General features: G+C 49.6%; 1 protein-coding gene, 1 long non-coding RNA gene and 1 other non-coding gene across 4 annotated transcripts; 1 reads left to right on the top strand and 2 right to left on the bottom strand.

The window, feature by feature from the left end:
* Positions 1 to 2,967: 2,967 nt before the first annotated feature.
* Positions 2,968 to 3,081, bottom strand: LOC112864735 (U11 spliceosomal RNA). The gene has a single exon (XR_003224003.1). It is a non-coding gene; the product is annotated as a U11 spliceosomal RNA (small nuclear RNA).
* Positions 3,082 to 4,630: 1,549 nt separating this feature from the next.
* Positions 4,631 to 12,299, bottom strand: MRPL58 (mitochondrial ribosomal protein L58). 2 transcript variants are annotated; one of them, XM_025927697.2, is made up of 6 exons: positions 12,114 to 12,299; positions 9,004 to 9,040; positions 6,124 to 6,183; positions 5,487 to 5,569; positions 5,224 to 5,393; positions 4,631 to 4,965 (listed from the first exon to the last, which is right to left on the bottom strand). In XM_025927697.2, exons 1-6 carry the CDS (start codon positions 12,297 to 12,299, stop codon positions 4,881 to 4,883), a joined length of 621 nt encoding a protein of 206 aa, XP_025783482.2. In that variant the 3' UTR covers positions 4,631 to 4,880. The 2 variants fall into 2 exon arrangements, with proteins under 2 accessions (XP_025783482.2, XP_086544124.1); XM_086687998.1 differs by lacking the exon at positions 6,124 to 6,183.
* On the top strand, positions 5,565 to 8,580 carry LOC147574527 (uncharacterized). Its single transcript, XR_015244296.1, has 3 exons — positions 5,565 to 5,720; positions 7,520 to 7,728; positions 8,482 to 8,580. It is a non-coding gene; the product is annotated as an uncharacterized LOC147574527 (long non-coding RNA).
* Positions 12,300 to 14,519: the final 2,220 nt, after the last annotated feature.

Genomic DNA, 14,519 nt, shown 5'->3' with positions numbered 1-14,519 from the left:
ATCCATGAGCTTCTGAAAGATTTGATTCCCCGTCGTGCCGAGTGGAGAACTTGTCTCTCCCATTTCCACGCGTCCAGGGCGCAGGGAATTTGGACACGTTCTTCTTTGGTTTTCTCTCTCTGACATGTGCAAAGTCTGCACAAACTCATCTCCTTCCCCCCTTAACATCAGCAAGAAGGAAGAGTTTGACCCACCTGGCTCCAGTCCCCTGCCTTGAGGGTGCTCTCCTTTTAAACCATGTTTTCTTGTTGTTTTGTTTTGAAGCTTATTTGTTTATTTTGGGGGAGAGAGAGAGACAGAGACAGAGAGAATGAGCAGGGAAGGGGCATAAAGCAGGAGAAAGTGAATCCTGAGCAGGTAGGTCTGGGGCCTGGATCCCACCAACCATGAGATCTTGACCTGACAGGAAGTCCGAAGCTTAACTCACTGAGCCACCCAGGGACCCCCATTCTTGTTCATTCTTTTGTCCTCAGCCTCTTAAAAAAATATCTTTACTCCATGCCCTACATGGGGCTTGAACTCATGAACCTGAGACCAAGAGTCACATGCTCTACCCACTGAGCCAGCCAGGCATCCTAGGCCTTAATCTTTAAGTTTACTTATTTATTTTGAGAGAGAGAGAGAAAGAAAGCGAGCGAACAGGGAAGGGACAGAGAGAGAGGGAGAGAGAGAATTCCAACTTGGGGCCTGAACCCACTAACCCAGAGATCATGACCTGAGATGAAATTGAGAGTTGCACACCTGCCCCCTCAAGAAAAAAGGTAGGGGGCGCCTGGGTGGCTCAGTCTGTTAAGCTTCCAACTTTGGCTCAGGTCATGATCTAACAGTTTTGTGAGTTCGAGCTCTGTGTCAGACTCTGGGCACTGTGCAGAGTCTACTTGGGATTCTCTCTCTCTCTCTCTCTCTCTCTCTCTCTCTCTCTCTCTCTCTCTCTGCCCCTTCCCTGCTCGCACTTTCTCTGTCTCTCTCAAAATAAATAATGAAACAACAACAACAACAAAGGGTTGAACACCCGTTGGACTGAGCCACCCAGGCCCGCCGGAGGTGCTCTCCTTTAAGATGAACCAATTTGGGGGCGCCTGGGTGGCGCAGTCGGTTGGGCGTCCGACTTCAGCCAGGTCACGATCTCGCGGTCCGGGAGTTCGAGCCCCGCGTCAGGCTCTGGGCTGATGGCTCAGAGCCTGGAGCCTGTTTCCGATTCTGTGTCTCCCTCTCTCTCTGCCCCTCCCCCATTCATGCTCTGTCTCTCTCTGTCCCAAAAATAAATAAACCTTGAAAAAAAAAAATTAAAAAAAAAAAAATAAGATGAACCAATTTGTTCCTTGAGGTGCACATGCAGCCAAGTGTACAGATCTTAAGGGTCCTCCTAGCTGGATGAATGCAGAACGCTTCATTCTTGTTCACCCTTTTGTCCTCAGCCTTTTAAAAAAAAAATATATTTATTCCACATCTTACATGGGGCTTGAATGCACGAACCTGAGACCAAGAGTCTCATGCTCTACTCACTGAGCCAGCCAGGCGTCCCAATCCTCAGCATTTAAGTTTATTTATTTATTTTGAGTGAGAGAGAGAGCGCAGGGGAGGGGCAGAGAGGGAGTGAGAGAATTCCAACTCAGGGCTTGAACCCACTGAGAGATCATGACCTGAGCCGAAATTGAGAGTCGGACGCTTAACCAACTGAGCCAGCCAGGTGCCCCCTCAGCATTTTTAAAGGATGGGTCCTACTTCTGTGCTCTATTCCCCGTCCCCTACCGAGCCTGCTGTGTCTCTACCTCTTTATCCCCTCCTGTGTGTCCCAAACACTTTTCCAGGTCTTTTCATGTACCCTTAATGTCTTCTGAGGGCCTCATGGGTCCAGCGCTTTGCTCCAGGGTCAGCCCACAGGGATGCCTCTTCTGGTTTCCCCGCTGCCACCATCTAACCCAGCATGTCCCCATATTCCGCTCTGCTCACCCTCAACTGCTCCTACCCATTCCCAAGGCTCTTCTTGTGTCCTCTGCCCTGCACACTCTAGCTGCAACCTCACCCCCAGCCCCCGGGCTGGCTGCATCCCCTCTCCCGGGCGTCACTCCGTCACTCCCGTCACTCCCGGAGGCAGCTCCTCACAGGCAGAACCATCCTCACTCCACCATCCTCCCAAGGCCGCTCCCTTGTGCCTTCCCCGCCTCGAGGCACATCACACACGTCACTCACCTGCTCCCACCCCACCCGGCCCGATTTCGGTCTCCACAATCCTTTCGCGTCTGCTACTCTCTCTCCATCCCTGTTGCCACTGCCCCAGTTCCAGGATGGGTCCCTGACTCCTCCATGGGTCAGTCCACCGGCCTGCACGCATTTCCCCCGCACTCTCCTCGCCCGTTCGCAGTCAGGTTAATCTTCCTCTGACAGCCTCTGCAGAGGAGGAGGCTAAGTGTCCTAGTTTGTCACACTGAAGGCCTTTCTAGACCCGGCTCCCACTGCATGTGGCCAACGTGGCTCCCACAGCTCCTCATTGCCTGGGTTTCAGCCAAACTGAACCGTCAATCATGGTTAGCATCCCCCAAGTACATGCTCAGTGCCATTAACCGCTTGATTCATTTAAGCTACACAACAATCCTATGAGGTAGGCACAGGTAACATCACCCCTAGTTTATAGATGCGGAAACTGACGTTCAGAGAGGCTAAGTGGTTTGCCCAAGGCCCCACCACAGCTGGGGGTGGTGGAAGGCAGGAGCTGACCCCGTGCGCACTGGCTTCAGAGCCCATTCCCTGGATACTGTAGTTCACTGTCCCAGCCACAGGCAGGGTTTGGACACCACTGGAGCCTTTAGGTGACAAGGTCTTCCTGTCTTGCTCGAATGGCCAGCCAGCCCCTCCCCTCCTATCTCAAGCGCCTCAAGTATATCTTCTCTGACCCTCAAGCTAGAACTAGTTACTTCTCTGGTTCCCAGAAACTACTTACTTTATTTATCTGGTTGTTTGGGTGGGGGGTGTGCAGGAAACAATGATCACCAGCTGCCCAGGTAGCAAAAAATTATGCTTCCAAAATCTCTTGATGTTGTAGCTGCCCTACGTGTGCTTTTCACGACAGAAGCCCTTTTTTCCCCAGAACCTGCTTAGATCTTAAGTTATTCACGTTTTAGGTTGTGTTACCGTAACAGAAATCCAGTTTTCTTCTCCACTTTTATTATCACCTGATCGAATTTAAGTTCTCTGGAGGAAGGACTGTTTTTGTTCATTGCTAGTTTCCTGGGACCTCACCCAGGGCCTTTCACTCAGTATTTGTTGAATTAGCAAACAGACCAATGAATGTTGCACTGCCTTGCATATATGAGCTTCACCCCCAACTAGGCTCTGAGTCTCTTGAGGGGACTCTTGGAAGAGTCATTCATCAATAACTTGTCCCTTTTTTTTTAACATTTTTTAAAAAATGTTTATTTTTGAGACAGAGACAGAGCGTGAGCAGGGGAGGGGCAGAGACAGAGAGGGAGACACAGAATTCGAAGCAGGCTCCAGGCTCTGAGCGTCAGCACAGAGCCCAACGTGGGGCTCGAACCCACAAACCGTGAGATCATGACCTGAGCCGAAGTCGGACGCTCAACCGACTGAGCCACCCAGGTGCCCCTGTTGTCCCTTTTTTACACTTCTGTGAATGATGAGGTCCCTGCTCACATAAAGTTGTATATACCACTACAGCTAATTATCTTGCATTTCGAGCATCACAGGGCAGTATTTGCTGAACAGGTGAACTAGATCAAAATTACAGAGAACATTTCAAGAAATTCATACACACCACAGTAATCTGCTTTAGTCATGCCGGCCTGGGTTCTTCCCATACCCATAGGATGGCAAAAACCTATTTTCAGGTCTGACTTACTCTTTTCCTGCCTCTAAAATCCCACAGCATGTGACAGCAACCTAACACATGGCGTTCCTTCCTGCTGAACAACCTCAGCATTTCTTGGTCACCTACATTTCTTAAAATCTAAATTCTAGAGGGGTGCCTGCGTGGCACAGTTGGCTAAGTGTCCGACTTTGGCTCAGGTCACGATCTCATGGTTCATGAGTTTCAGCCCCGAATCCGGCTGTCTGCTGTCAGCACAGAGCCAGTTTTGGATCCTCTGTCCCCCCTCTCTCTGCCCCTTCCCCCACTCATGCTCTCTTTCCAAAATTAAATAAATAAATAAATAAATAAATAAATAAATAAATAAATAAAACCCAGCAGAACCTAATGTTTAAAAAAAATCTAAACTCTCGAACTTGAATTCGAGTCTCCACATTGAGCTTCTGTCTCCTTTCCAGACTTCCCTCCCGCAACCCATGGCACGAATCCACCATTCAGATGGCTCCCTCATCTTCTCCACCCCAGCCTTTCCTTTGGTTTGTCTTATTCATACGGTTCCTGCCAACTGGCGTGTCCCTCCCGCACCTCTACTAAAATTCTAGTCCCTTTTCAAGGCCCAGCTCCGGTGCCCCCTCCCCTGTCTCAGCCCTCCTAACCCGAGGTGTGTTCCCTGAGCGCAGATACCGCAGCTCGTTCCTGTTTCCCCCTGGCTGACCGGTGCTGGTCAACAATTCTGAGGCAGATTTCAACATACAGAAAAGGTCCGAATTCTGTTCTGAAGCATTCTGAATGAGAGGCGAAGCCCACTGCGTTTACTGCACTTTACTACAGCTAATGCATTAAGTGGATAATTAAGGTTTGACAACATGTGATTGCCTATAAAGACCTTTGCAACCAGTGCCTGCCACCCTCCTTCCAAATGAACATTCTCGTGGTGGCGCCCACGTTAAAGCCAAGCATTAACAGCCACAAACAACAAGGGGTCTCCTGATGGTGTTAGAGCTCGCGGCTGCCTGGATGTCCTGAAGAGGGTCTGTGTCAGCTCTGGAGGAGGATTTCAGTCCATATCTACCCTCCTGCCTGTCTTTATGACAGAATGTATCCTCTTTTTTCTCAGCCTTTCCCGATTCATGTTTTCTATCCTGAAAACAAAAAGACCGCAGTTAGGCCCAGATGCCCAATCAATGCTTTTCAAAGCGGAGAGGAGCTGGCAGCTGGGTGGGAAGGAAGCAGCCGGATCAGCAGGGGCCAGCCCCGCTCGGGTCAGCGGCTTCTCTCGGTCCCGGAGCCTTCCCACCTTCTGCTGGGAAGTCACGGACTCCCCCTGTCTCCTGTCTTCTCTGTGCAGCCCCTTGTCCCCACGACTCAGCTGAGAGAAGCTCGGGGGCACTTTCTGGTACCTTATCCTGTGTAGTACAGCATCTTCTTTGGATGGCTCCTTAGCTGGCTGGCTGGCCTCAGCAATCATGTCTCGAATTTTCTGAAGACAATCTGCCAGATTTCGGAACTGATAGCGGCTGCATTCAGAGGTGAGTATCAACTCTCCTGACTTGTTGATCTTATTTTTATGCTGCAGAGAACAAAGGCAACACCAGAGTTCTACAGAGTAAAAGGTTTAAAAACGACTGAGGGATGACGGAAAAAGAAAGGAACCGGTGGTTACCGTGATGGCCATCTTCTGCCGCGCAGGCTCGGGAATCCACTCGGCGGTTGCCAAATGGAACCTGACTTCAGCCTTGGAATTCACTGTAAATAAAGGGACCAGAGCGCATGGGTCACAGAGACTCTCAAGTAGGCTCAGCGCCCAGTGGCTGGTGACAATCCTGAAACGGGGAGGCGAGACACCCAGCCAGGTGTGACCTGTGACACAGGTCCTGTGTCAACTTGGGAATACAAGGTTGGTGATGGAATGAGCCTGCAAAGATAGTGAGGCACTTCTGGACAAAAATTAACTTCTGGGAACTAAATGCTCAGTGCTTCTCTTACAATTTAGTGGGATCTGAAAAGAAGGGGGAGGGGGAATGGGTTCCATGAGAACGAAAGAAACCTGTTCTCGGAGCTGGCTGCCAGCTCACACTGTGATTTCCCTTTGTTTCGGTTCACAAGCCAACCCTAGTCTTAGCAACCCACAGCTGAGAGTCTAAGAATCAGACCACATTCAAAGAATAAAGAGGATTATTATAAACTGGTGGTATTTAAGCTTCTGCTAAAACAATCCCTTTATTCCACATGAATGTAAGCATAGAACTCAAGTGCATCTCCCGGCCAAGTTTCAAAGTGAAAAACAAGGTGCCTTGTACCTTTGTTAACATTCTGGCCCCCAGGACCGCTACTCCGACAATAAGATATCGTCAAACGATCTATAAAACAGAACACACACCGAAAAAAGATTATCCCATGGCAAAAATGCTCAAACTGTTCATTTATTATCAACACAGTATGACTATCCCTATTACACATCTTTCTTAAAAAAAATTTTTTTTAATGTTTATTTTGTTTTTGAGAGAGAGACAGAGCGTGAGCAAGGGAGGGGAAGAAAGAGAGGGACACACAGAATCCGAAGCAGGCTCCGAGCTGTCAGCACAGAGCCTGATGTGGGGCTCGAACCCATAAACTGTGAGATTATAACCTGAGCCAAAGTCAGATGCTTAACCAACTAAGCCACCCAGGTGCCCCACACATCTCTTTCAATGACTTTTATATAACAAACATAATGTTCAAAGCAGTAAAGTCAGAGATTATTTACAGATCTCAAAGCTAAAATCAAGAGTATGTGCCTTTCCAAGGTCACACACACAGCAAAGGAGGTAAAGTTATGACCTGGGTTGTCTGCTTCTGGTTCAGTACATTTCCCCAGATCTGGCTGCCCTAGCTTCTTGCTGTTTATTTGTTTTAAAGCAAAGACTCTGTCAAAAGCTCAAACTGAGGGACAAACTTAGTTTAATGTTGTATTTTGAAATGTGGTGGATGTGGAATCCCAATAGACTGTAAGCTCCAAGGGGGCAAACATTGTGTATTCCTGGTGCCCAGGGCCCAGTTAGTCAGTGTTTAAAAACATCCCCGTGGGGCGCCTGGGTGGCTCAGTCGGTTAAGCGTCCGACTTCAGCCAGGTCACGATCTCGCGGTCCGTGAGTTCGAGCCCCGCGTCGGGCTCTGGGCTGATGGCTCAGAGCCTGGAGCCTGCTTCCGATTCTGTGTCTCCCTCTCTCTCTGCCCCTCCCCCGTTCATGCTCTGTCTCTCTCTGTCTCAAAAATAAATAAAAAAAAAAATAAATAAATAAAAATAAAAATAAAAACATCCCCGCTGGATGAAAGGATTCTAAGTTTATTTATTTGAGAGAGAGAGAGAGAAAGAGAGAGAGAGAGAGAAAGCACAAGTTGGGGAGGGGCAGAGAGAGGGAGAGAATCCCAAGCAGGCTCTGCACAGTCAGCACAGAGCCTGGATGCGGGGCTCAAACCCACTAGCCATGAGATCGTGACCTGAGCTGAAGTTGAATGCTTAACTGACTGAGCCACCCAGGTGTCCTTGGATGAAAGCATTCTAGAATCAGAGCTGGGAGTCTTGCTTCTAACACGGGCACAGCCACTGGCCGACTGTGATCTTGGCAAAGTCCCTCTGCTTCTCTGAGCCGCAGATTTGCTATAAAATGTAAAATGGGCTTTCTTCCTTCTATTTTTATGGTTCGTGAAAAGCAGACTCACGGTGTCTGAGGAAAGTAGGGAAGCGTGGTAGGGGGAAAATTTCGGAAGGCTGGATGGTGAGCCGTAAGAAGACCGGGTGGCAAAGGCCAGGAACCATGGTGGTGGACAGCGGGCCTTGGTGGGCAGTGGTGGCCCGTCTCGGGACTGCTTCCAAGAGAACTTCCTCCTTTTGAAAAGTCAGATCAGTTCACTTTTCTGCAGAGGTAAGGACTGCACGGTACTGTTGGGGGACGGTTCTACCGCGGTGTGGGCAACCTTGCCTGTATCTGCATAGGCCGCCGAGGCAGGGTTTGCACTGCGGCCGAGTCCGTCTTCTAGGAAGGCCTGTGAGGCCCCCAAACTCAAGAGCACCCGAGGCAGGGGAGGAGCTGAGACATGGAGGGCTCCCACTCGCCTCCCTGTCTCCCTGGAGGCTGTCATGAGACTGTCTCTTTGCCCCCGGTTCTGATGAGATAGGCTTTTGCCACCTCCGGCCACATGCATGCCTCAAGGCACAGCTGCCGGCGACCAAAATGCCACCTGCAGCGGGGCACCGGCTCCTAAGCCATGGGGAGGCCACTCCCTTGTGCTGCAGTTGATCAGGCTCTTTGTCTCCGTGTCACCTTGAACAAGGGCCTTGGGGAGCTGGCACCCGTGGCGACTCCTCCTCGCACGGTCTGTGGACACCACAAACTGCTGGACCCTAAAAGGGGCTTGCAGCTTCACAGGCTATGTCCGTCGGGCCTCACCTTGTGTTTGGTGGTACACAAGTCTAAAGTTATGCAAACAGTTCACAGGGAGAAGTCCCCACTTGGGTTCCCCAGCCACCAAATCCTTTCTTCTCCACTCCCCCAGCCAGTCCTCGAATCCAATTTCTTGTACATCCTTTCAGGTCTATGTATGTGCATAGAAATGTATGTTTCAGACATACAAATGTAAGACACAAATGGTAGCTTACTGTATGTATTCTTCTGCAGCTTAACTTTTTCCGGAGAACCATCAGCTCATCTACTGGAAAGACTGTTCCTTGTCACGAGGACATCAAGAGCTCTGATTCGTCTCGCACACTGCCCGGCACTCCACAGTGGCTGTGCCATCATTTCTGTGCTATTCTAAAGTGCTTAAAGGGCTCTGCTTTTGCACACCCAGAGACAGTTTCTTTACTTTTGTTAGGCTGGAGAGATCTGGAAGGATTGTGTGAGGGTGGGAGGAAATGACTGATTTTTTTTTTTTAATGTTTATTTATTCTTGAGAGAGAGAGAGAGAGAGAGAGAGAGAGAGAGAGAGAGAGAGAGAGAGCATGAATGGGGGAAGGGCAGAGAGAAAGGGAAACACAGAATCTGAGGCAGGCTGCAGGCTCCGAGCTGTCAGCACACAGCCCAAAGCAGGGCTCAAACTCACGAACAGAGAGATCATGACCTGAGCAGAAGTCAGACGCTTAACCAACTGAGCCACCCAGGCGCCCCCTGACTGATTTTGTATAAAGCAAAATTACTTACCTAGAGGAATGTCATTATTGGCTTGCTTTGCATCATCCTGTAATGTAATGTACACAGTGTTAAATAAATATCACCAGCTCTGTGACTCCTGAACCGGTCCAGGGCAATCAAAGAAAAGATATAAAGCCACAATGCAAATGTAATACAGCCATTTTCAGGTCCCCAGCGAAATCATATCAGGAGGACAGAAAAAGGCTCCTCGGACTCCAGAGGGCATCATGGGAGGCCTGGTTCCTTGGAGGGAGGGCAGGCTCCACAGTACACACGCCTCAGGGAGACTCCGAAAGGAATCCCCTCTACTGACCTAGAGCAACAAACCTGGTGGGCCACCTTGTTTCTCCCTAGGCCACCGGAGGCTCTCATGGGGAGCCAGCTGCCTTGAGGGTCTACGTCAGAGACTACTCGTTCCAGGATTTCTCACCTCCGTCTCTCTCCCGCGTTGTTCTCGGTAGTGATGTCTTTGAACCCGAGCCCCAGGCCCACAGGCCCAGTGCAGACACTACCCACTCTGAGGCTCTTCTGGCTACCAACACTCATGGTGTCCTCATCTGTCCCCACCACTGGCTGCCTTCATCCCTTTTCATCTTAGAATTATCGGGGAGTGAAATCCTCATCCCCCTGCACTCCCTGCCCCACTGAGGAGGCCAGGCTCCGCCCTCCTGGAGGGCTGCTCTCCCTCTTCCTCCAGCTTCCTTCTTATCTCCCTAATGACTTTCCCACTCTTCTTCATTTGCTCTTTGCAATTTTTTTTCATGTTTATTTATTTATTTTGAGAGAAGGAGACAGAGCACGAGCAGGGGAGGGGAGGGGAGGGGAGGGGTAGATGGAGAAGGAGGGAGAGAATCCCAAGCACACACTGTGCGGTCAGTACCAAGCCTGATGTGGGGCTCGAACCCATGAACTGTGAGATCATGATCAGAGCCGAAATCAAGAGTGGGACGCTTAGCTGACTGAGCCATCCAGGCGCCCCTGCTCTTTGCAACACTGACATGCCCCTGGAATCCTTTCTCTTCTCTTACTCCTTCCCTAGAACATTTCATGCATCTACGATGATGAAAATATTATGGGTGTTCATGACTCCCAACTGTCTGGCTCAAACTCAAAACCTTCTTCAATTCCAGACCCATAGAGGCAATTCCTATTTGAGGTCTCCTCATGGCTGCCTCAAACCTCAAACCTCCTCACAGAGGACTCCCCTTACTAACGATCTGAAATAGCTCCCCAGCACTCTGACAGCACCCTGGTCTTTTCATCACCTATGTTTTCCCCATTTCTTTACTGTGTGCTCCTTCTACTAGAACATAACCTTCATGAAGCGGGGACCCTATCAGTTTTATCTGTGTCTGCAACGTTTGAAACAGCGTCTGATACATTAGGTATACAGTATGCTTTTTGTTGAACGAAAGAACAAATGACTTTCTCATCTCGATTAATGGCAACTCAATTCTTCCACCCCGGACTTCAATTCCTCTCTTATTCTCACTTCTTATAGAAAATACATTAGCAAGGGGCTCCTGGGTGGCTCAGCTGGTTAAGTGGCCAACTCTGGCTCAGGTCATGATCTCACGTTTCGAGAGTTCGAGTACCCCATCAGGCTCTGCGCTGACAGTGCGGAGCCTGCTTGGGATTCTCTCTCCAACCTCCCCTCCACCCCGTCTCTCCCCCACTCATGCTTTCTCTCTCAAAATAAATAAACTTAAAAAAAATTACATTCTAAAAAAAACACACACACACTAGCAAATCTTATAGGTTTTCTCTTCAGAACGTAACTAGAACCTGAACCTGACCCATTCCTAAGAGTCTTTTGCTTCCTCTCTGCTTATCATCATCTCTTGCCTGTTTATTGCAGTCTTTTAAGTGGCCTTCCTGTTCTTGCCATTCTACGGTCTACTCTCTGTAAGTCCCTATAAGAGTGATCTTTGTCGTTGCTGCTGGCATTTTAAGATTTTATCTTTAGGTAATCTCGACAGCCAATGTGGGGCTTGAACTCACAACTCCAAATCACATGTTCCACTGACTGACCAAGGCAGGCGCCCTGAGAATGATCCTGGTAAAACTAAGTTGGATCATTCCGTTCCTCTGCCTCAACCCCTCCAACAGGTCCCATCACACTCAGAATAAAGCTAAAGACCTGTTAACCCTGTAAACGGGCCTCCCTCCATCCCATCCCTCTCCTCTTTCGATTCATCTGCTTTGACTTCCCTGCTCAGCCACTGGCCTGCTTGCCGTCCCTTGAACAAGTCTCACTGCCTTGCTTCATCCGAGTCCTTACGCAAAAGTCATCTTCCCAGAGGTCTTCTTAGATCATCCTACTTAAAACTGCAACCCGACCGCTACCTTAGCACTCCTTCCTTCCAGGCTTTATTTTCTCCAAAAGAACTTATAACCATCGCACACACTCTGTAGTTCTGATTTTATTTATCGCTTGCTACCCTCCACTGGAAGATAAGCTCCAACAAGCATTCAGATGATCTCCCCACCCCACCCCCCCCACCTATCTCCATGCCTCCATGGTACACACACCATGCTTTCAATTGAAGTTTGTTGAATGAGTGAGCGAATAAATGAATGTTTTCTTTTCAGTCCTGTATGTAGAAATTCAGTAGAACTGACTGGGTCCTATCTCTCCTGCCCTGGTGCCTGATAAAGAGCCTGAACATAGCAGGCTGGCAACAAATGCATCCTGAAGAAACGAAACCCTGTTTCCTGTTTTCTTCAGGCGCGCTGGGGTTCTTAGGAGCTACGGACATAACTTCCCAAAAGGTTCAAAAAATTTGGCAGCTTCTGGGTTTTATTGTCCACGCCAAAGGGAAAACTCCCACATTTGGGCCTGGAGGCCGGGGATCGAACTCGGAAACACCGGTGGTCCTGCAAGAAACGCTCAACGTGCTCTCGAGACGCCCGCACACCCCAAGCCCTCCCGGCGCCAGGACCCAATCTGCCGCCCCAGCCCCACTCGCTCCGGCAACCAGCTCCCTCCCGCGGCCCCCGCCACGTCCTACGAGCAGCAGCCACTCCAATTTGCTCCAGCCTGGCCAATGGAGCCCGGGCTTCCTAACGTCACTGCAGAGGAGGGGAAACGCCCCTTCCGTACGGCCTTCCCCGCTCACCGGGACCCTCCAGGCGGTGTCCGAGCCCCGGGATTCGGGGTAGAGCTTGTCCAGGCTGTAGATACTCTGGAACTCTGTGCCGTCGGCCTGCTTGTGCAGAACCCGCTGGGGGCAGCACACGGGCGGCGGGAGCAGCCAGGTCCCGGCTCGTCTCAGGCCCCAGCATAGACACCGGGCCACCGCCATGTTCGGGTGTCGGGGCTGCTTCCGGTGGGTGCCTGCTTCCGCGGTCCGCCAGCTCGCGCTTCCCTCGGGACTTTGGTTCCGAGTGGTTTTTAGCGCCCGCCAGGGTCGCTGGGAGGCGGCGAGCTGAGCTCCCGGAGTCACTCTCTCGGGTACCTTTTAGACGTTTCCCTTTGGCCGCCTCCAGGGGGACCTGGTTGGAACGCTGAAGTCCTGTAGCGGCGGAGAAGACGTTGGCTAGAAGGCTCTAAAGGGAGCCTCCTGGTGAAAAGAACCCCGGATTCCGTGTTCCCCAGAAACACCTTTTCTTTCCTTTACAGGGGCTGTGCCCTCCCGGATCGCTCTCCCCTCGAAATTTCACACCATCACTGAGGCCTGCCCTGCCTGACCTAGCTCGTCTCCTTCCCCTTTACTCTGACTCTGCTCTACTTTATCTTTTTCTTTTTTTCTTAAACATCACTCAATCTTACTTGTAGTTTATTGCTTCTGTCTCCAGCCAGACTGTAATAAGTTCCAGGGGGGCTCTGGCTCACTGCTGGGTCCCCAGCACCCAGAACCTGGTACATCATAGACCCCCCCCCCCCCCCCCGCAATAAATATGTATAAGATGAATTCTTTGGGAGTGTGCTTTTGAAAGTTGAGTTCTGCGAGAGCTGAGTTTTAGTAACTTCAGGCTCATTCACAAGTCAGTTTAAGCATATCCCTGTGGAGCAGGTGTGTGAAGTCTTTGCAAGACAAATAACAGGTGGGAAGAGAAGCAGGCAGGTGGAGAAAGAAATGTTTTTTGTTGTTGTTTTTGTTTTTTTTCCACTTAAAACCAGCCACTTATTTATTTTTCCTAAAAACCAGCCTTTTTTTTTTAGACGTTTATTTTTGAGAGAGAGGGAGACAGAGTGTGAGCAGAGGAGGGGCAGGGAGAGAGGGAGACAAGGAATCCCGAGCAGGGTCTCTGTGCTGAGCTGTCAGCACGGAGCCAGACAGGGCTCAGACCCATGAAGGGCGAGATCACCACCTGAGCCAAAGTCAGATGCTTCATGGACTGAGCCACCCAGATGCCCCAAGAAAGGAATGTTTTTAAAAGTGGACCCACATCCCCTCACAGAAGGAACAGTAATTTTGTGGGGCACGACGACAGTTTCTCCTAGCCAGGAGATAAAGGAAAGCTGGGGAGGTGGGTTGGAGATTCAGGCAGCCAAGGACAGGCTAAGCAGCGCCCTTTTTCAGGGTTCTTAATGATGCAGTTTGAAGTGTTGGGGTTCGGAGCTGACGACCAAGAAAGAATTCTTGAGATGTCTTTGGTGGAAAAAAGGTGGTTTTATGAAAGCACAGGGACAGGACCTGTGGGCAGAAAGAGCTGCACTAGAGTTGGGAGGAGTGACTGATTATATAAGATTTTCTATCCTAAGAAGGCAAGGATGATGTCAGGGTCTCAGGGAATTCAATCTGTAGGTTTCTGGAAGTTTGGCTATTGATAAAATTGCTTTTTTCCTTGTAAATCATCAAGATGATTACAACCGATAGAGACTCCTGTCCTGCATGACTGTGGTCTCTATCAGTTAACCACTTGTTTTTCCTCTAGCAAAGTATTAACATTAAGACAACTGGCCATTCTTGGAGGAATGTCACTCTGCTGTCTCAAGGACTTGTCAGTGGGCTGTAAGTTGTAAAGAAATTTAATTTTCCATTTACTCTGTTTCCCACATCATTAAGACATGAACTTCAAAACAAATTCCACCTCTGAGAAAGGTCCAAAGTAGAGGACGCACTGTTTGGAAACAGCTCAGTGTTGCCTAAATTACTTTATTGAGAGGCAATGTGATTAATAAAAACAGCTCAATAGATGATTAGTGATTGTTAGTAATCCTAGTGGTTGTTTTGTAATAAGGGTTCTATTTTTAGTAAAAGCACTATTACCTTGAAAAATATGCCCTAGGGGATGCTGGAGGTTTGAAACAGGAGATTGTCTTCAAATACAGGCTTTACCACTCCAGCCTCATTGCTACAGGCATATTCTTTAGGAGGGAATAAACTTCCTGAGCACTGGCTTTGTGAAAGCAAACTAGAAAGGGAATGACAATTGACATAAACCTTTTGGGCTGTAGGCTGGAAGGGGGATCCTTGGGTCCCTCCCTGTCTTAGTCCCAAGACCTCAGAGGGAACAGAGGCATCTCCATGGTGACTGGAATAAACTGCTCAAGGGAGCAAAGCCAGGAACTCACTCAG

The sequence above is a fragment of the Puma concolor genome, chromosome E1 (genome assembly GCF_028749965.1).
Source record: "Puma concolor isolate L17-30 chromosome E1, mPumCon1.1.hap2, whole genome shotgun sequence".
Lineage (NCBI taxonomy): Eukaryota > Metazoa > Chordata > Mammalia > Carnivora > Felidae > Puma > Puma concolor.
Note: the sequence above shows the minus strand (reverse complement) of the source record. Positions and strands in the feature narration are given on the sequence as shown.